At 42.9% G+C, this 20,525-nt stretch overlaps 2 protein-coding genes across 11 annotated transcripts in view; one reads left to right on the forward strand and one right to left on the reverse strand.

Annotated features, from left to right (window-relative positions):
• Positions 1-8,068, forward strand: part of RAD9B (RAD9 checkpoint clamp component B) — a 37,523-nt gene extending 29,455 nt beyond the window's left edge. For 6 of the 8 annotated variants that reach the window (XM_031650752.1, XM_009181717.4, XM_031650750.1 and 3 more), the window contains one exon: positions 6,428-7,093. In XM_031650752.1, the coding sequence (XP_031506612.1) occupies positions 6,428-6,556 (129 nt within the window). In that variant the 3' untranslated portion in view covers positions 6,557-7,093. Of the gene's footprint in view, positions 1-6,427; positions 7,094-7,800 lie in introns of those variants that run through there. The other 2 variants (XM_031650751.1, XM_009181714.4) reach the window with 1 other exon arrangement.
• Positions 6,343-20,525, reverse strand: part of PPTC7 (PTC7 protein phosphatase homolog) — a 53,246-nt gene continuing 39,063 nt past the window's right edge. The window contains exons 4-8 of one of the 3 annotated variants that reach the window (XR_635128.4): positions 16,085-16,208; positions 14,387-14,516; positions 13,162-13,333; positions 9,332-9,466; positions 6,343-6,496 (exon numbers count right to left, since the gene is read on the reverse strand). Coding sequence is in view for 1 of the 3 variants with exons in the window: in XM_003907147.5 (XP_003907196.1) it covers positions 13,275-13,333; positions 14,387-14,516; positions 16,085-16,208 (313 nt within the window). In the remaining 2 variants the exon portion in view is untranslated. Of the gene's footprint in view, positions 6,497-9,331; positions 9,467-9,493; positions 13,334-14,386; positions 14,517-14,909; positions 14,997-16,084; positions 16,209-20,525 lie in introns of those variants that run through there. The other 2 variants (XM_003907147.5, XR_635131.4) reach the window with 2 other exon arrangements.

The following is a 20,525-nucleotide window of genomic DNA, read 5'->3' on the forward strand; positions in this document are numbered from 1 at the left end:
GTAATCCCAGCACTTTGGGAGGCCGAGGTGGGCGGATCACTTGAGTTTGAGACCAGCCTGGCCAACATGGTGAAACCCTGTCTCTACTGAAAATACAAAAATTAGCCAGGCATGGTGGTGTGCGCCTGTAATCCCAGCTACCCAGAAGTCGGAGACAGGAGAATCACTTGAATTCCAGAGGCAGAGGTTGCAGTGAGCCAAGATCGTGCCACTGAATTCTGGCCTGGGTGACAGATCAAGACTCTGTCTCAAAACAAACAAAATTATTCACATTTTCTTAAATTTGTTAACTTGGGGAAAACTGACATTTTCATTCTTTCCAGAAATAGGCAATGTGTTTCCATTTGTTTAAGTCTACTTTTGTCTTTCAGGAGTGTTTTAACGTTCCCCTTGTATAGGTTTTGTATATTTACTTTTTTATCTTATTTGTTTTTTGAGACAGGGTCTTGCTCTGTCATCCAGGCTGGAGTGCAGTGGTGTGATCTCAGCCCACTGCAGCCTCCACTTTCCAAGCTCAAGTGATCCACCTTATCTTCCCAAGGAGCTGGGACTACAGGCACACACCACCACACCCAGCTAATTTTTTTTTTTTTTTTTGCAGAGACAGGATTTTGCCATGTTTTCCAGGCTAGTCTCCAACTCCTGGGTACAGGCAATCCTCCTGCCTTGGCCTCCCAAAGTGCTGGAATTACAAGTGTGAGCCACTGTGCCTGGCCTGTGTATTTATTACTAAGTTTATTCCTAAATAATCTCTGTTGCTACTATACATGGAGTTTTCTCTACCATTATTTTCTCTGCCTATTATGTATGTGAAGACTATTTTTGTGTGTGTTAATTTTATACCCTGCTACCTTGCTGAATTATGTTATTGTTTCCATTAATCATTGTCTCAGGTTTTCTAGGCATACTATCATTTTACATAGAAATTGTTTTATTCTTTAATGCCTCCAATTTATCTCTTCAGCTGCATTAAGTACGATGCTGCGTAGCAGTGGAATGAGGGAGCTCCTTTTTTAGTTCCTGATCCTAGTGGAAAGGTGTGGCACACACTTTTGTGTTTTACTTTTGCTCCTGCTGTTGTTCCTACACCCTGGGGTGATCATATTTCTTTCTTCTCTACCTTTCAAACTTTTAATTTTATTTTTTACCCACACTACACAGATGTAGCCCTTTCAAACTTTTATCCACCCTTCAAGGCCTGGCTCAAATGATACTTCTCCTTTTGAAGCCTTCTAATTCTAGTCAGAACATTTTGTTCATCCTATTCCTTCATTATTTTTTAATTTTTTATTTTTTTTTAAATGGAGATTCACTCCGTCGCCCAGGCTGGAGTGCGGTGGTGCTGTCTTGGCTCACTGCAACCTCTGCCTCCCAGGTTCAAGCAATTCTCTTGCCTCAGCCTCCTGAATAGCTGGGATTGCGGGTGCCTGCCACCACACCCAGCTAATTTTTGTATTTTTAGTAGAGACAGGGTTTTACCACGTTGGCCAGGCTGCCCTTGAACTCCTTACCTCAGGTGATCCGCTCTCCTCAGCCTCCCAGCGTGTTGGGATTACAGGCGTGAGCCACCGCCTGGCCCTATTCATTCGTTATTATGCCACACGATAATTCTTTATGTGTACTTTTACACCACTAGGCAGAGTAGGAGCTGCCCAAGAGCAGGCCTGAATCTTACCTCTGTGTTCCTAGTGCAGAGCCAGGAATTGGCACAGCTTCTGCTCTGCCTTGGGATATCTTCGGGTGATATCACAGAATTCCAAAATGAAATCAATTTTAATTGAGTTTATTTTAAAAAAGAAGTATATGCGAGGTGTGCTACTTTAGAAAAAAGAATTTTCAAAATTAAATTATGATAGATATCGCCATATTCTAAACAATGACCAGTGGCTTTTTCTGCTGTGGATTTTTTTTTTTCTTTTCTATTTGAGTCAGAATCTTACTCTGTCACCCAGGCTGGAGTGCAGTGGCATAATCTTGGCTCACTGCAACCTCCACCTCCTGAGTTCAAGCGATTCTCCTGCATCAGCCTCCCAAGTAGCTAGGATTACAGGCATATGCCACCACTCCCAGCTAATTTTTTTATTTTTTGGTAGAGGTGGAGTTTTACTGTTGCCCAGGCTTGTCTCAAACTCCTGACCTCAAGTGATCTGCCCACCTTGGCCTCCCAAAGTGCTGGGATAATAGGCATGAGCCACCACACCTGGCCATGTCCAACTAATTTTTGTATTTTTTGATAGAGCCAGGGTTTCACTGTGTTGGCCAGGCTGGTCCCGGACTCCTGACCTCAGGTGATCCACCTGTCTTGGCGTCCCAAAGTCTGGGATTATAGGCATGAGCCACCGTGCCTGACCCACTGTGGATTTTTCATTAAGTTTAAACCAGAAGTTATACACGGCTCTTGGGGGCATCAAAATAGGGACAATATGTATATTAGTAAAAAAAAAAAAAAAAAAATATTTTATAACTCTCTTCTTACCCAACTCATATTGGATTTGAGGTTAATTTCTGGTTGCATGGGTGTTCTCAAGGTTCCTCCATTAGATTACTAGACATGGAGAAGGGCCCCATTATCCAGCCATATGAGACTCACAGGCTGAAGGTGGGGACAAGGGAGGGTAGCAAATAGTGTTTAAGCCAGTAGCAAATTCAGGGCAGCTCTCAAAGATTAAAGAAAACCTCAGCTTTCGAGTCTCATACAGCACCACAAACATTATCAAGAGCTCTTTGCATGTGATGATGTACATGGGCAGACACAAGTGCTATATTTAGGTCTTTTCTAGCCTTAGGATCTTGACCTTGGTGAAGACTAGACTCTTTAGAGGCAATTGAAACCATGCCTCCAATTGGCCGGACACGGTGGCTCATGCCTGTAATCCCAGCACTTTGGGAGGCCAAGGCAGGCAGATCACAAGGTCAGGAGATCGAGACTATCCTGGCTAACACGGTGAAACCCCATCTCTACTAAAAATACAAAAAATTAGCTGGGTGTGGTGGTGGGCACCTGTAGTCCCAGCTACTCGAGAGGCTGAGGCAGGAGAATGGCATGAATCCGGGAGGCGGAGCTTGCAGTGAGCTGAGATCGCGCCACTGCACTCTAGCCTGGGTGACAGAGCAAGACCACGTCTAAAAAAAAAAAAAAAGAAAGAAAAACCATGCCTCCCATTATGGCCAGATCAGTATGCTAGTTTCCCAATGACCCTCTAACAAATTGCCACAAATTTAGTGGCTTGAAACAACATGAATTGAGTATCTTACAGTTCTGAAGGTCAGAAGTCCTAATTGGGTCTCACTGGGCTAAAATCAAGGTGTCATCAGAGCTGTGTTCCCTTCAGGAGACTCTAGGGGAGAATCTGCTTTCTTGCCCTTTCCAGCTTCTAGAGGCCACTTCCATTCTTTGCTTTGTAGTTCCTTTCCAGCTTCAAAATCAGCAACGGCTGGTTTTTTCCACACAGCCGCACTCTGACCTTAACTCTTCTGTCTCCCTCTTCCATTTCTAAGGATCTCTGTGATTACACTGGGCCCACTTGGCTATTCCACATCAGCAATTAGAAACCTTAATTCCAATTGCTACCTTAATTCCTCTTTGCAGTGTGACATAACATCTTCAGAGGTTCATGGGCTTAGTATATGGACCTCTTTAGGAGCCATTATCTTGCCTACCACAGCTTATATCACAGCTGTCTGGGGAGCAGGTTCAACAGCTGCAAGGCAAGCCTTGCAGAGGGCATCTTCACCTTCTGAGACGTGAGGATGACCCAAGAACAGGGCTCATTCATTTGTTCTCTTGTGGTACCGTGCAGCTCCAAGTATTTCTTGAGAGCTGTGTCCTAGACAGCCATTCTAGGGATACTACAGTGAACAAAATAAACAAGCTTCCTCAACTTTAATTTAGAGACTAGAATGGGTATCAGGTATCGGGACTAGGGTATAGGTATAACATAGTCACATGACTAAATATATAATTTTTAAAAAGCTGTGTTTAGTTCAATAAAGGAGAAGTTCAGGGTGCTTGGAGAAGACTTAATGGTATGTACTGCCTTAATCCAGGTCAGAACGTCTTCCCCTTGAAACTGGTGTTTGAGCGGAGCTGGAAAGGATGAGGGCATGGGGGTGGGGGTAGAGCTCAGGGAGGGCGGCCTGTGCAAAGGCCCTGGCAGGGGAAGGAGCCTGGGGACTTGAAGGAGCTGAGGGATGGCCACTGTGGTTGGAGATCAGAGCCAGAGGGAGACGGTGGCACAAGGGGAGGCTAGAGCGCTTGGTAAGAGCCCAGATCATGTTGGAGAGTCCTGGAAGCTGTGCAAACGGCCAAAGTACCTGGGTATTTAAAATATTTGAATGGCTTTATCTGGGAGGGCTGACAGAGCTGAATGTTGACCAGATGACTTTAGCCGCTAGTGTTATATGAAAAACGGGCTTCAGTGAGGCAATAGTCACCCAATTGTAGCATCTGAGAGACAGTGATTACTTAGATGAGAAGTGGAGAGAGGTGGCTGAAATAGTTCATTTAGGAGCCAAAACTAGCAGGACTTGGTGATGGATTGGTTATGGGGGTTAAGGAAAAAGGTCTTAGGTTTGGAGAAGTAGATTCAGGGCTTAGTAGGACCATGAATTCAGTTTTGGATATGTTAAGGGAATGCTACTTGCATGTAAGCGAGTAAAGACCCACAGTGCAGCCCACCATCTTCCTCCCTGCAGGAGAGCTCTACCCCAGACTCATAAGGCCTCAAATGGCCACAGCGCTGAAGTTAAGAAACCCAAGTTCAGTGGCTGCTTAGAAGAGGGCAAGCCAGCTGAGCTAAGAGCAGCCAGGAGAGTACAGCATGAGAAAGATGTGTCAGAGTGAATATCAAGTGGGGAGGACTGAAAATGGGTCCTGACTTTAAGGATGTGGTAAATTCTAGGGGGGTTTCTGTGATATGGGGGTCAGTGAGGGAGAAGTTTTTTTTTTTTTTTTTTAAAGACAGTCTTGCTCTGTTGCCCAGGCTGGAGTGCAGGGGCGCAATCTCGGCTCACTACAACCTCTACCTCCCGGGTTCAAGTGATTCTTATGCCTCAGCCTCCTAAGTAGCTGGGATTACAGGCATACATCACCACCCAGCTAATTTTTTTTGTATTTTAGTAGACAGGGTTTCCCAGGCTGGTCTCGAACTCCTGAGCTCAGGTGATCCCCCCGCCTTGGCCTCCCAAAGTGCTGGGATTACAGGTGTGAGCTACTGTGCCTGACCTAGAGAAGCTTTTTTAAAGTAAGAGTTAAAGAGTAGGAGAATGAGAAGATGGAGACAGTGGGTGTAGACAGGTCTACAAGTAGAGATAAAGCGGTAACTGAAGGAAATGGGATAAGGTTAGGCTGTTTGTTTATTTATTTATTTATTTAGAGACAGAGTTTCACTCTTGTTGCCCAGGCTGGCAGTGACTCAATCTCAGCTCACTGCAACCTCCGCCTCCCAGGTTCAAGTGATTCTCCTGCCCCAGCCTCCCTAGTAGCTGGGATTACAGGCACCTGCCACCACGCCCAGCTAATTTTTTGTATTTTTAGTAGAGACAGGGTTTCACTATGTTGACCAGGCTGGTCTCGAACTCCTGAGGTCTCGAGCTCAGGCGATCCACCTGCCTCAGCCTCCTAAAAGTGCTGGGATTACAGGCATGAGTCACTGTGCCTGGCTATTTCTGTATTTTAAAGATAAGAAGACTGGGCCCAGTGGCTCATGCCTGTAATTCTAGCACTTTGGGAGGCCAAGGCGGGAGGATTGCTTAAAGCCAGGAGTTTGAGACCAACCTGGGCCACATAGCAAGACCCTGTCTTTATGAGGGGAAAAAAAAAAAAACTGTGCATAGTGGTGCATGCCTGTAGTTACAGCTACTCCAGAGGCTGAGGTGGGAGGATTGCCCAGGAGTTTGAGGCTGTGGTGAGCTGTGATCACACAGCTGCACTGCAACCTGGGCAATAGGGCAAGACCTGATCACAAATAAAAAAGTAAAGATGAGAGGCATTTGAGCATTTGAAAATGCTAATATTCTGAGGGGGCTGGGATGCGGAGATAGGGAATGACTGGCTTTAACCTGGAAGGGTGGCTTCTGCTGTAGCAGGAGAGGAAGGAAAGATGGATGAATTCATCCAGTGGCCTACAGAGGCTTCCTTGACCTCTGCCTTTCACAGTCCTGGTGGAAGCTTTGCTGGCTCAGGAGGGGAGTCAGCAGCAGACCATTGATCCCAAACTGAAGATTGTCGTGTGCCTTTGAAGTCAGGGAAAGGTATAGTTTTAGGACTTGTTGGACCAATAATGAAGGTTCTGGGTGTTCTGTGAACCATCACCAGCAAAGAGGGATATAATACTGGTCAGATTTCTGAAGAGGACTGTCACCTGGAGCATTTAATGAACAAACTTTCTCTTTGGAATCAACAGTGCAGTTCCTTTTTTCCCTCCAGTTTTCTTGCATGTTCTTTGGAGCAGTTTCTTCTGACCAGCAAGAACACTTCAACCACCCTTTCGACAGTCTGGCAAGAGCAAGTGACAGTGAAGAGGACATGAATAATGGCAGTTTCTCTATATTCTAATGCTTAATGATGTCTGAGCTGGCCCACAGCCCAGTGACTGGCTCATTTGCCCCTCAAGCACGAGTTTGCATGTTTAGTGTCTAAAAGAGGTTGTCCAGGACTTCCTTGGAATGGAGGATGGGCTTTTAAACCACATCACCTTGTACAACAACCATATCTAGAAATAGCTGTTTGTCAAGTGTATGTAACTTGCTTTAAATCCATTATGCTACTTGGGAGGCAGAAGAGTTTTCTGTGAAGCAAAAAAAGCCCATTAGAGTTATTCAATTCAATGCATGTTCACCCTAGAGCTTTTAACAACTTTGCTAGTTTTATAAAGGTATTTAAACTTTATTCAACAGCCATTTGGAGTGCATCAAGATGGCTTGAAATGGAATTTTGTGATTTGTAGTCAGGTATCTTTTGTATTTGATTGCAAATATCTTTTGTATTTGGATTTGGATTTTAGTTTTCTCATGTAATACCATGGCCTTTTTTGTCCATTGTTTTTTATATTTTAAGTAGAATAAACCCTGGAAAAAAGATCAAGAATAAAAATATATAGTCACTTTCACTTGGTTTTTTTAGACGGAGTCTCACTTTGTCACTCAGGCTTAAGTGCAGTGGTGCCATCTCTGCTCAGTGCAATATCTGCCTCCCAGGTCCAAGTGATTCTCCTGCCTCAGCCTCCAGTGTTGGCTGGGATTGCAGGTGCGTGCCACTATGGCGGGCTAATTTTTTGTATTTTGTAGAGACAGGGTTTCACCTTGTTGGTCAGGCTGGTCTTGAACTCCTGATCTCAAGTGATCTGCCCACCTCAGCCTCCCAAAGTGCTGGGATTACAGGCTTGAGCCACCGCGCCCAGCCTGGAGTGTTTTTACGTATTATAAAATTTTATTTCTGGCTGGGTGCGGTGGCTCAAGCCTGTAATCCCAGCACTTTGGGAGGCCGAAACGGGCGGATCACGAGGTCAGGAGATCGAGACCATCCTGGCTAAAGCGGTGAAACCCCGTCTCTACTAAAAAAATACAAAGAAACTAGCTGGGCGAGGTGGCGGGCGCCTGTAGTCCCACCTACTTGGGAGGCTGAGGCAGGAGAATGGCCTAAACCCGGGAGGCGGAGCTTGCAATGAGCTGAGATCCGGCCACTGCATTCCAGCCTGGGCAACAGAGCAAGACTCTGTCTCCAAAAAAAAAAAAAAAAAAAAATTTTATTTCTTAACCTCAAATTGTTCTGATTTTCAGATGTGATTTTTTATTTTGCAGTGTGATGCAGAAAAGAATTTAATGGAAGTGATGCCAAATATTTCTGTATTATCTGACATAGAACAGTATCCTCCACTGCCAAGACAGCCTGAGTTTGGAGTGGAATAAGGTGGAAGACAAATGTCTCTGTTCTTTGGCAGAGTTAGCTTTTTACCTGTACAAATGGACTAAAAAATCTGGCACAAAACATAGTTATGTAATGTCTTATGATGTGTGCCTCTCCCTCCCCCAAACCTGTTTACAGTCAATTATAACCTGACAAACGAGACTTTTGTAACATCTTATTGTTAAGTCTTTCTGAAACCTTCAAACCTAAGGAAATGTTAACTGGCAAGCAATTGTAGTTTAGACTTTGTGAGAAATTCATAAAGGTGGCGGAGTAGATTAGCATGCTTTAGAACTGTGAATAGAGTTCTAACTGAAACCAGAATGAATTTGGCTCTTGTAGCTTAGTAATGAGTCATAGCTACCCACAATAACCTAATAAAAACTCAAGTTCATCCCAAGATGTTCCTTAGTGAATGAAAATGGGCCTTAACCAAGCTTTTTGTGGTAATTGGCAATGCCCACATAATTTCAACTAAGTCCTTTCACATGGTAGGCTGAAGATTTATGTATCTTATGCTTACACTAATGATTAACACTGAATTTCTGATATTTCTAACAAATGCAGATTTGTTAGACACAGGGAGCTTTTATACACAAGAGTAACTCTGTAGGTCTCTGCTGAGGATAACATTTCTGGTTCATTCATTGAAATAGGCAGACGGGTTTAGGTCTTGAAAGCATCATCATCAGTAATAGCCTGGATGCAGCATTGGACTATTAAACTAACTATTAAAGATAGTTAACACTAGTGGGGCATAGTGGCTCATGCCTGTAATCCCAGCACTTTGGGAGGCCCAGGTGGGAGGATCACTTGAGCCCAGCAGTTCAAGACCAGCCTGGGCAACATGGTGAGATCCCATCTCTACAAAAAATACAAAAATTAGCCGGGCACTTTGGATTTTAGAATTTGGATACAAAGTGCTAAGTTGAAATACAGTCATCTGTTGCATAACAAAGTTTTGGTCAATGATGGACCGCACAGACAGTGGTGGTCCCATAAGATAATGGAGTTGCCCTATACAGGTGTACCGTTTTTTGTCTTTCATACCATAGTTTTGGCTGAACCATTTCTATGTTTAGATATTAAAATGCTTACTGTTGTGTTACAACTGCCTACAGTATTCAGTACAGTAACATGCTATACAGGTTTGTCGCCTAGGAGCAACAGGCTATCCATATAGTCCAGATGTGTAGTAGGCTAGATCATCTAGGCTTGTGTCAGTACACAATGATGAAATTGCTAAGGATGCATCTGTCAGAACATCTCTGTTGTTAAACAACACGACTGTACACCAGATTTTTTTTGTAGTTTCCCTCTATACTTCCCTCTATATATGGAAGGTGCAAAGCCTCAGCTGGGAAAAACTTCTATAATTTACATTCAATTGTCAGTCCATATTGATGAATTTCTGAGGAAGCTCACCTGATGTAGTGAAGCAGCCAGTTGGAGCCAGTTAAAGTAGTAGCATATATTCAGTGCTAGAATGACTAGGAGGCTTAGAAATGAGGACTTGAGACGAACAAACTCAGTGTCAAGGGCTGGTGTCTCACTTAGTTACTATTCAAACCAAAAGAAGTACACAGATTAGTATAAATACTATGTTTATTAAATATCTTTACAGTTTATTTAAATGTATTTACAGAACTATTCCTGCATAAGTTATAATTCAGACATCCAAATTCAGGTAATTGCCTCTTGGGTAATAAGACAAATAATGATAGTCTCAACAGAAAAAAAGCAGCTCATTAGTATACACACAGATTCTAATTTGCTTCATTATTTAGCCATCTTTGCCACAAACTACCTGCTAACAGTTAAAATTTTGACATGGACACATTTTAGTTGAGAAGTTCAATTTTGCAAAGAATTTAATTTTAAATAAATAGAATCCAAATATGTTCTGCTTCATGTTTTGTTTTATAAGCAGATTTTGGTTTTTTGATACTGTAAAATTTTTAAAATGCAAAAATGTGATACAGTTTCCAGAGAAACTGAATGCTGTAGCTTCTACCAAAGACAGCTGGTATAAGGTGACCTAAGGAACCATGAACTTACCAAAAGTACAAATGTTTACAGTTCAAGCCAATATCTTGTTTACATTCTCCCAAACACTCAAAGCTGACTCAATAAATTCCCACGATTCCTGCCTAACTTGTTACTTGGTATGGTGGGCTAGTGGTACTGAAGGTGGTTTCCATCTCCGGGCTACTGTCCTATCCAGAACACACGCAGCTGATAGGAGACGATGCTCTCCCATCACGCAAAGCTTGAAACCGAGTTTCTAATCTAGACACAGCCCAACCCCCAGACGTGCATACCTGGAATGGATTCTTTTGTGACTTAGTACCCATCAACCATGTCAAGCAAATACAGTAACTCAGGACAAATAACTTGTTCCCCCTGCCTCCCATTTCTTCTTTTAGTTTTCAGAGCCTATAGACTCTATTGCATCTCCATTTGGTAAATTTTTTTTTTTTTGTGCGCAGGCAGCTTAAGTTCATAGGAAGAAATAAGGTTCTGATATGTTTAGAGTGCACATTTTAAAACAGAACAAAACAAAAATTTCAAGCATGTGATAAAAATATTGATTTTTATAATACAGTATTGCTTTATAAATATAGATGGAAAAGCTATAAACTTTACTGGTCTTTGGTGCATCCAGAGAGGGATAATTTGCCATTTGTAAATTAGAAATCCAAATTTTTTCTTTTGTTATAAAAGTCCATTACATGAGGCAAGTGTGTGTGTGTGTGTGGCTTAAAATACAATTAACACACACATCAGGTTCAGAATCAGACCCACCAAGTGGTACAGCACAGTAACAACCCATGGAAGCTTGGGTCTGTGACCTGGAAAATTCTACTATGGGTCCAACACAGCCTCTGACCACTGAGAGTAGGAGAGATACTTGTTAAGCAGCACTCCAACTGACCCCCCCGGCAGTCATAAAATTAAGTGCATAACACAAAAAGAACAGGGGAAAATAGAGAAAATATTTTATGTCACTAATCTATAGGCCAGATCCAAAGTCAATTCCACTGTGAAACTCAATTCTTGCCCCACTACTTTCAGTATCACTGGAACAAACACATTGTCAATTTCTAACAATCATTTCTCAAAAAGGTAAGCTGAGTAAATGAGTTGTGTATAACACCACCAATCTAGCTTTACAAAGATTGTGTTTGACAGGTTAAATGAGAGCAGAGAAAAACCAGAAACTTGACGAGCACTGCTCTTACCAGGAATTAAACATAGGCGTTGGAAAATGAATGCAAAATATATCCAGATCATAAGGCTACATACCTCTTACCAAAAATAATTGAAAACCTAAACAAAAGAGCTGAAGTTGTCAATCCTAATATAAATGTATTCCTTCTAACAAAACCCTTCTGGATGCAACTTTCTTTACTTTTTAAATACACAGAGACTGCAAATAGTTTGTGCAAAATAAATACCCCGCCACTTGCCACTCATGCTTCTGTGTTTTATCATAGCATGATTTCTCCTTAAATAGAGTCTCCCTCCAGACCCCCCACCCTGCCCCCACCTCGTCTACCAAAGAATTCTGTTTTGTCAAGTTAGGGTAGTTAAGGCATTCTGACATGTAATTAAAGGTGATTCAAAATAGATTATCTAACATTATGCCAATTTAGGAATAGTAGATAAATTACTGAACGGCTTACAAATGAATAACTCATTCTTATTATAAATGAAATGCCTGTTACAAGCATGATGCATTGAAATATAGTAATGACATGTACATGGTACATGTTAAACAATTTTAAATAAAAGCTTGACAGTTACTCAAATATACAGTACAAATTCACAAAACAAAATCTTTTAAAACAAGTTGAGGTAACCTCAAACATAAATTTTAATGCAATAAACCAGGGAGTCAGTATCTCCTTTAGAGAAAGACTTTCTATATTCTCAAGTAGATTCTCATCAGGTTTAATTGCATTCTCATCTATACACCAATGTTACCTGACTTATATATAAAACATGGCTTTAATTTAAGGATTTCTAAGTATATATTTTTTTCTACCACCAAGTTAATGAAGGAAAAAACTGACCCAAAAATATATATCTTTACAGCAGTCCACTTGTACACAAACCTTAAAAATAAGTTTCAGCTTGCAGATAATGGGAAAACTGAATGCGGGGTAGTTTTGTAAGGAAACTATACACTGCAAAATGGCTATTCGGAAACTGTAAACATTAAGCTTTGATTCAGAAACCCCTACATTTCTGTGTGGGGTAATTGTAAATGTCAGATCATCACTGGGAGTTTTCCTCATGGACGTCTGTGCTGCTGCCGCTGCACACAGTGCTCTCTCCACATGGACTCACTGGATTTGGTGCATGCTCTATAGAAAGCAAGGCTACTAATAAAAGGTCTGAGAGTACAAGTATGGGTAGGTAGCATGACCACTGAAAGCCAACAAAATTCAAAGTTACAGTTGTTTGTTCTCAACCCTTCAGGCCTTGGGCCCTAGAGTTCCCATTCGGGGGCATCCTATCAGACAACTAGGAGGAATTTCAGCCTAACATTAAATTTCTAGGCTTTGAGGGGTTTTACAATCTTGAATAATATTTCCATAAAAAAATACTGGTAAAGTGTCTCCCCCACCCCTCCTGGTGATCAGACCTTAGCCTGTGATTTGGACTAATCAATAAACTGCCAAAACTTTAACCACAGGAACACAAGCATCTTTTTAAAAGCATGAAATATTTGCACCCATAGAACTAAAATGGATTTTTCTCCCAATTTGTAACAAAAAAGCTTCTGGGATCAAAACTGTATAACCCAGAGCAATGTTTTAGAGCAGAATCATAAGCCCCTGAAAAATAGGAGTTTATAACAAAGACATAAAGCCACACCAATCATCATAACAAAGACTATGCCTGTGGAGTACACATGTAACATTTCTTTTGATGAATAATGTATGTTTCTAGATGTATCATTACGTACAATTTGTGTTAGACTTGTACAATCCCTTTAGCACACTAGGATTTTGAATTCACTTTACCAACATTACTCTTTTCAATACTTCAACTACTTTTGAAAAGAAACAGCCACGGTGGCACTGAACACCTCCATCCCCATCATGGAAAGAACATCGAGAAATGAAGGCCAATCTTCAAATCTTGGATCTCTTCAATTGCTGCCGGCAGATATGAGCTAGTGAATGATAGTAGTGGTTCTCAACAAAGATCTCAATGGGTCTCAAGAAGACAGGCAAAAGACTTACATCACTGGCCATTGAGATCAGTGGCAAAGAAATGTGGTCCTGCCAGCAGGATCAGCACACATGGCAGGGGAAATTTGGGATGATGAAAGGAAAGGCAGGACTCGACACCTCGGCTAGTCTGTATACTCAGCCACTATTGAAAGAAGGACGGTGATGTCATCCGGCTTTCCACCTACAATGAAAATGAGAACCTATCAGTATATTTTAAAAGGAAAAGTCAATAAAAAATGTGTACTTAAATAAGTACTAGGAGACAAATGCTTGCATTCCAGGCAGTTTTGGTTTGTCAGTATACCCTAGTAGAATAAAGAAAAAAATATTTGATAAAGAAAAACAGTTAAACAAAACTCCAAGAAATTATATGAAACTGAAGCTTAAAAAAAAAAAAATCTTCCCTGCTCCTTTACAACAGGAGCTCTATTCAAACAGCCACCACATCCTCTGTTCACATCAATCACAGAGAATCTGACGAGAAAGTTACATGCTTCTATACCCACAATCCTAATTTAGACAAACATATCCAATGTTTTGAAACTAGGAATAGCCTTGTATTCTAATCTGCCAAGCAGCTATGGCATGCACTTTTTTTCTATTTTAACATTTTTTGGAGGACTAAGAAATGTTTTACATGTCATAAAATTATATCAACAAGAAACTGACTAATTCTACTAGCTCTGATATGCTAGCACCAACATGTCGTCCCAGCCCTGAGACGGAGCCACCGGCCTGCTCCCAAAGTCACACATCATGCAGTAGATAGGACAAGTCTTCAGTCAAGGGCAGTTTCACATTGCTTCCCTCTTCAAACCCTGCTGTGGCAATTTGGCAGGCAAATACTGTTGAGTCCCACAAAGCCAGAGGAAGGGAGAAGCGAAATGTCAGACACGTGAAAGGCAGAATGTTAAACTGTTAGGAATGTCCACACACTCTGGGCAGAGCTCAGAGGCCTTTTGGGCTCAGGTCCAAGCATTGCGGTGGCAGCAATAAAGGGCTTCAGGTTCCACCTGCCTCTGCGGCCAGTGAGGTTCAGTTCTGAAGGGCATGCTGTGTGGGGAAGAGATAACGACATGCACTTGCTCTCATCCTCCTGACCTTGCTGAAAGCCACCAGTGCACAGCTTGGGGGCTGGGAGAGGACACCTCCACAGTCTCACCCAGAGCCCAGAATGCTCCACTCTACTGACACCATGTCCCCAGTCCCTATGACCTTCCCAAAGAATGCTTACCTCTCACATTTAATCCATTGTCACATGCAAACTGTGCAAAAGGTGACATATAATTTGGGTCATAGGCCAGCTCATGAGCTTGCTCAGCAATGCTTCTTGCAGTCTGTTGTATACTCTCATAATTTGGATTCTAAGATAAAGCATGAGGAAGTTATTTTACCATAATGCTCAAGACAGTAACATTTATCTAACCACCTTTTCCATCATTTAAGTTTTATTCTAGTTAGAAAAGACATTAAAACATCATGCCCTGGCTAATATGAACAAGACACCAGTGCTGCCTGCATAAGGTATCAATCAGAAAATCCTTTGCTATGGTGGCCTTATGCCCTAAAGTTTGGATTTTCATTTTTGCATTTTTCCCATTTGAAATTCTTAAGGTATTCTTGCTAAAACAGGATGAACTGAAAAGGAAGATTCTGATAGCCTTTGAAGGATACTTCAAAAACTTCCCTGCTTAGGAACACACCCTGGCCAACCCCAGTTTGCCTCCAAGAGCTGCCAGTTGCTCTAGTGAAAATACCTTCAGAATTTTGTATCAGGAGGAGATTCCTGTCTAGCTGTGAAATCTTGGGCCATAACTTTATCCTTGCTGCTCCAACTTCCTCATCTGCAAAACGGGGATGGGAACACGAGGTCCACTTCAGCTCTAGTTTCAGTATAACGACAGGTCTCTGCTTCAATGTCACCTCCTCAAAAAGGCCCTCCCTGACCAATCTATCTAAAGTAGTAGCAGTCCCTTCTACTCTCTATTCCCTTATCCAGCTTTGTTTTTCTTCTTATTTAGCACCCACATTACATCATAGATTTACTTCCCTGTATTTATCTGTTTTCCTCCACTAGGATGTAAGTTCCATACAGGTAGGGACTGTGTAGATTCTGCTCACCACTGTGTCACCACACAGAACACAGTGCCTGCGACAAGGAAGCACCTCACGCTGCACTCCACAGACAAGGCGTGGCACTAAGGAGTTCCTACACAGGGCTGTAGTTAATCCTCACTGCAACCCTATAAAAGAGGATCTTTAGGATGCCCCATTTTATGTGAAGAAAGTACTGCTTAAACAGTTTTAAGAAACCCTAGATCTCAGCAACTTCAATAAATAATTAAAAAAAGAAAGAAAGAAATGTACCCAAAGTCATACTTGTTAGAGGTAAAGACTCATGAGAAAAAGACTAATTTTCCCCAGAGTGTGTTCACAAAGCCAGGAAAAAGTTGAAAGCCTAGTTTTCACCTCCTTCCTCTCTCTATGGGAGAAACCCAAACTATTTGGTTACCAGTGGCAGCTCAGGTCACATTGAGGCTTCCAGCGGCCTGCTGCCTTTGGCTGGCTCTGGCATGACTATTTCCTGTCTTTGCCTGATTCAACACCTGCTGGGTGTGTTAGAAGAATAAAAGGAGAAAAGACAACCAGGACCCAACACCATTAGACACCATTAAAATGCAAATAAAGATACAAACAAGAAATGCCCTCCATCTAGACTTTTCCTACTTTTACCAGCCTATGAAAAACTTGGCTAGGAAGCTTCTTTTTCCAAGTGCTCTAATTATTTGAAAGACCAGAGCTATTATTAGTTTCCTGAAATTCACAGAATAGTTCTTTCCAAAACTACAAAGAGATAATGCAACTGAATCCATAAAACTCAGCTGTCCAGAGAGGGCCACTGTTCCCAAGAGCTAACCTTTGAGTTAATTACCTTTAACTTTTTTAGCTCCTGAAGGATCATATAATCAGGCATGTTGTCAAAGAGTCCATCTGTTGCCGTCAGGATAATGTCTCCTAACTGGACATCAAAAGACGTGCTATCAGCAGCATCCGGACTGTGGCAAGGACAGGAGAGGGACAAAGTTAAAAAGGCCCTTTAGAGATGAGTTCAAAATGTCCTACAGGCACTATTTTACAATGTAATAAGCCTTCTGCAAGAAAAACTAATTTATAATAATGTAATCAATTTTTTTAAAAAGTCACTCTGAAACTCCCAACCCTGAAAAAAGTTAATTGAAAACTAATATAAAATGTTTCAAAATTTTAACTGAAACTCCTGAGTAAAACCAAGTATGATGATTAGTCACAAGTGGCCGAGAAGGAGGAAGGGTTCTCTTCTGAGTCAGATCTAACACACCTCTAAAATCCAAGTGGAAATGAGTCTTTATTCCTAATACTTTAGAGCCAAATTCCATCCTCCCTCTCTCTCTCTTTTTTTTTTGAGATGGAGTCTCGCTCTGTCGCCCAGGCTGGAGTGCATGGCATGATCTCTGCTCACTGCAAGCTCCGCCCCTCCAGGTTCACGCCATTCTCCTGCCTCAGCCTCCTGGGTAGCTGGGACTATAGGCGCCCGCCACCACGCCCGGCTAATTCTTTTGTATTTTTAGTAAAGACGGGGTTTCACCGTGTTTGCCAGGATGGTCTTGATCTCCTGACCTTGTGATCTGCCTGCCTCGGCCTCCCAAAGTGCTGGGATTACAGGTGTGAGCCGCTGCGCCCAGCCTTTTTTTTTTTTTTTTTTTTTTTTTTGGAGACAATTGGAGACAACTCTCACTCTGTCGTGGAGGCTGGAGGCTGGAGTGCAGTGGCACGATATAGGCTCACTGCAACCTCTGCCTTCCAGGTTCAAGCGATTCTCCTGTCTCAGCCTCCCGAGTAGCTGGGACTACAGGTATGTAAAATAGTGCCTGTAGGACCACAGTCATGTACCACCACGCCCGGCTAATTTTTTTTTTTTTTTTACATTTTTAGTAGAGACAGGCTTTTGCCATGTTGGCCAGGCTGGTCTTGAACTCCTGACCTCAGGTGATCCACCTGCCCCGGCCTCCCAAAGTGCTGGGATTACAGGCGTGAGCCACTGTAATCACCAGTCGCCCAGCCCACCCTCTCTTATTCACATATTTCACTCATCAGTTTCCTTGGATATTCGAATCTGGCTCCTGGGGTGCTGTGAGGGTGGGATGATGAGTACCTGTGGAGAACAACATGCCAATCCTATAAGAATTCATTCACTGCTGGGCATGGTGGCTCACACCTGTAGTAATCCCAGCACTTTGGGAGGCCAAGGCAGGTGGATCACCTGAGGTCAGGAGTTCAAGACCAGCCTGACCAACATGGTGAAACTCCATCTCTACTAAAAATTAAAAAATTAGCTGGGTGTGGTGGCACACATTTGTAATCCCAGCTATTCAGGAGGCTGAGGCAGGAAAATTGCTTGAACCCAGGAGATGGAGGTTGCAGTGAGCCAGTGAGCCAAGATTGTGCCACTGCCTTCTAGCCTGGCGACAGAGTGAGACTTGGCCGGATCACTTGAGGTCAGGAGTTCGAGACCAGCCTGGTTAAAACCCATGTCTACCAAAAATACAAAAAATTAGCCGGGTGTGGTGGCATGCGCCTATAATCCCAGCTACTAGGGAGGCTGTGGCAGAAGAATCGCTTGAACCTGGGAGGCAGAGGTTGCAGTGAGCTAGATCGCGCCATTGCACTCTAGCTAGGGCTACAAGAGCGAAACTCTGTCTCAAAAAAAAGAAGAAAAAAAAAAAAGAATTCATTCACTTGAAATATCTACAGTGTACTGGCACAGTAAGGACTCTGTGTCTCCCCAGGGTCCCAAAGTGCTCATCATACATGGGTATTTATCAGTGTGCCTGGTGTAACACGTCTTCAAGAAATATCTTGGTATCTTGACTGGGCGTGGTGGCTCACGCCTGTAATCCCAGCACTTTGGGAAGCCGAGGCAGGCAGATTACTTGAGGTTAGTAGTTCAAGACCAGCCTGGCCATCATGGTGAAACCCCATCTCTGCTAAAAATATAAACATTAGCCAAGCATGGTGGCATGGTGGCGTGTGCCTATAATCCCAGCTACTTGGAAGGCCGACACAGGAGAATCGCTTGCTTCAACGCCAGAGGTGAAGGTTGCAGTGAGCTGAGATGGCGCCACTGCACTCTAGCCTGGGCGACAGAGCGAGACTCCATCTCAAAACAAAAAAAGAAAAAAGAAGTATCTGTTGCATAACTAAATGAATGAAGCAGCTAAATATTTGACTCTCCAAATTGGGAAAAAAACTCTTCAATATACTGTTGAAGAAAAAAGCAAGGTGCAGACGGTGTGTCATATGTGCAACCATTTCCATAAAAAAAAAAAAAAAAGGGCAGAAAGACACACAGATATGGATGCTTCTATATGCAGAGAATAAATCTGGAGAGAATCAAAGAAACTGCTCATAGCAGGCTGTGGGTGGTGGCTCATGCCTGTAATCCCAGCACTTTGGGAGGCCAAGGCGGGCAGATCACTTGAGGTCAGGAGTTCAAGCCCAGCCTAGCCAACATGGTGAAACCCCATCTCTACTAAAAAAATACAAAAACTTAGATAGTGGTGGTGCACGCCTGTAATTCTAGCTACTCAGGAGGCTGAGGCGGGAGAACTGCTAGAGCCAGGGAGGCAGAGGTAGCAGTAAGCCGAGACTGCGCCACTGCACTCCAGCAGCCTGGGCGACAGAGCAAGATCTGTCTCAAAAAAAAAAAAAACTGCTCATAGCGGCTACCTTTGAGGAGAGAGAATGTGGCTGAGGACAGAAACAGGGGCAGATGTCTCACTAAACTTTTTTGTGTACAACTCTTAAAAAAAAAAAAAACAGATGCAGACATAAAAATGGGGGAAAACCCTGGGTAGGGAGAAAAGATCTTATATTCAGAGATCATGGCCTCCTGAGGCTGGTTCTTGGGTACTTCCTCTTTTTTTTTTTTTTGAGACAGAGTCTCGTTCTGTCGCCCAGGCTGGAGCGCAGTGGCGCAATCTCAGTTCACTGCAAGCTCCGCCTCCCGGGTTCACGACATTCTCCTGCCTCAGCTTCCCGAGTAGCTGGGACTACAGGCGCCCGCCACTGTGCCTGGCTAATTTTTTTGTATTTTTAGTGGAGATGGGGTTTCACCGTGGTCTTGATCTCCTGACCTTGAGATCTGCCCGCCTCGGCCTCCCAAAGTGCTGGGATTACAGGCGTGAGCCACCGTGCCCGGCCTCTTGGGTACTTCTTAAGGCCAGTTTCACTCCTTCCAGGCCTCCCTGGGGAGGGAAAGGTGAGATCTGATAATCTGCCTTAATCTGTAATTAAGGAACAAGAGCCAGGAAAGCAAATCAGATACTGACCCGGAAGGGAGGCACCAGACACAAAGCACCCTAAGCTCAACAGAAAAACCCCAACACTTGTGTAAGCAACATGTGACAACATTTGTGAAGAGAAAGCATAAAAACTACCAAACAAAAGCACACATGCCTATGAGGATTCACACTAAATGCACTCAGAAAATTTCTGGTTTATCTTCACTTGACTGAGGAAGAAGGTGGCACATGAAGTTCTGCCACGTGCTGCTGCAGGGAACCGACTTTCACTTACACATTTAGATAATCAACATTTTGTAAAAATGTCTACTAAAGGAAAACCTGTAAGTTAAGGTTAAAATAATATTCTGTAGATAAGAGGGACCATTAACTAAGGAGATACATGCAGCATGAAAAAAAAAAAAAGGAAAAAGACTGTAAAACTGGGGGAAATCAGGTCAATTCTCTCTGTGGAATAAAGAGAAAACCATGCAAGATGCTCTCATCTACTCGGCCTTTGAAAGCTAATCAGATTGTAGAAGTATAGATTAATGACCAGGTTGGCACTGAAGCTCTGTTTTATGCTGAGGTTTCTCTTTCCCCAGGAGTGTCCTTTGCTATTCTGTCTGTGAGAGTCTTGCTCCCATTGGACAGTTTGTCCTCTCCTAACACTCCCACCCATGAGCTTGGTGTTCCGCCAGCTGCAGTTTTGCCCATTTTGATTGAACATACTGTGCTGCTGGAAACTTTTGACTGCACTGAAACATGAGCTGAAATCACATGCTAGCGAGCTGTCTCTGGGCTCCAGGGGAAGCCACCTCCACCTCGTTGGCACGCCGGCAGAGTACTGCCCCAACCTGTCTGTCCCACAGACAGTGTGTGAGATATGGCAGGGCTGCTTTGGTGCTTGGCAGCCCAACAAGAACAATCAAATGAAGAAAAAATTAAAGCACCAGTTTCCAAAAACTGTGATCTGAGCTTGGGCTCTATGCAGGCCTTGGGGTTCAGAGTTCTCCCTACTCCAGTGTGGCTAACAATAATGTAGATTACAGC

This window comes from Papio anubis, chromosome 9 (assembly GCF_008728515.1).
Source record: "Papio anubis isolate 15944 chromosome 9, Panubis1.0, whole genome shotgun sequence".
Taxonomy (NCBI): Eukaryota; Metazoa; Chordata; class Mammalia; order Primates; family Cercopithecidae; genus Papio; species Papio anubis.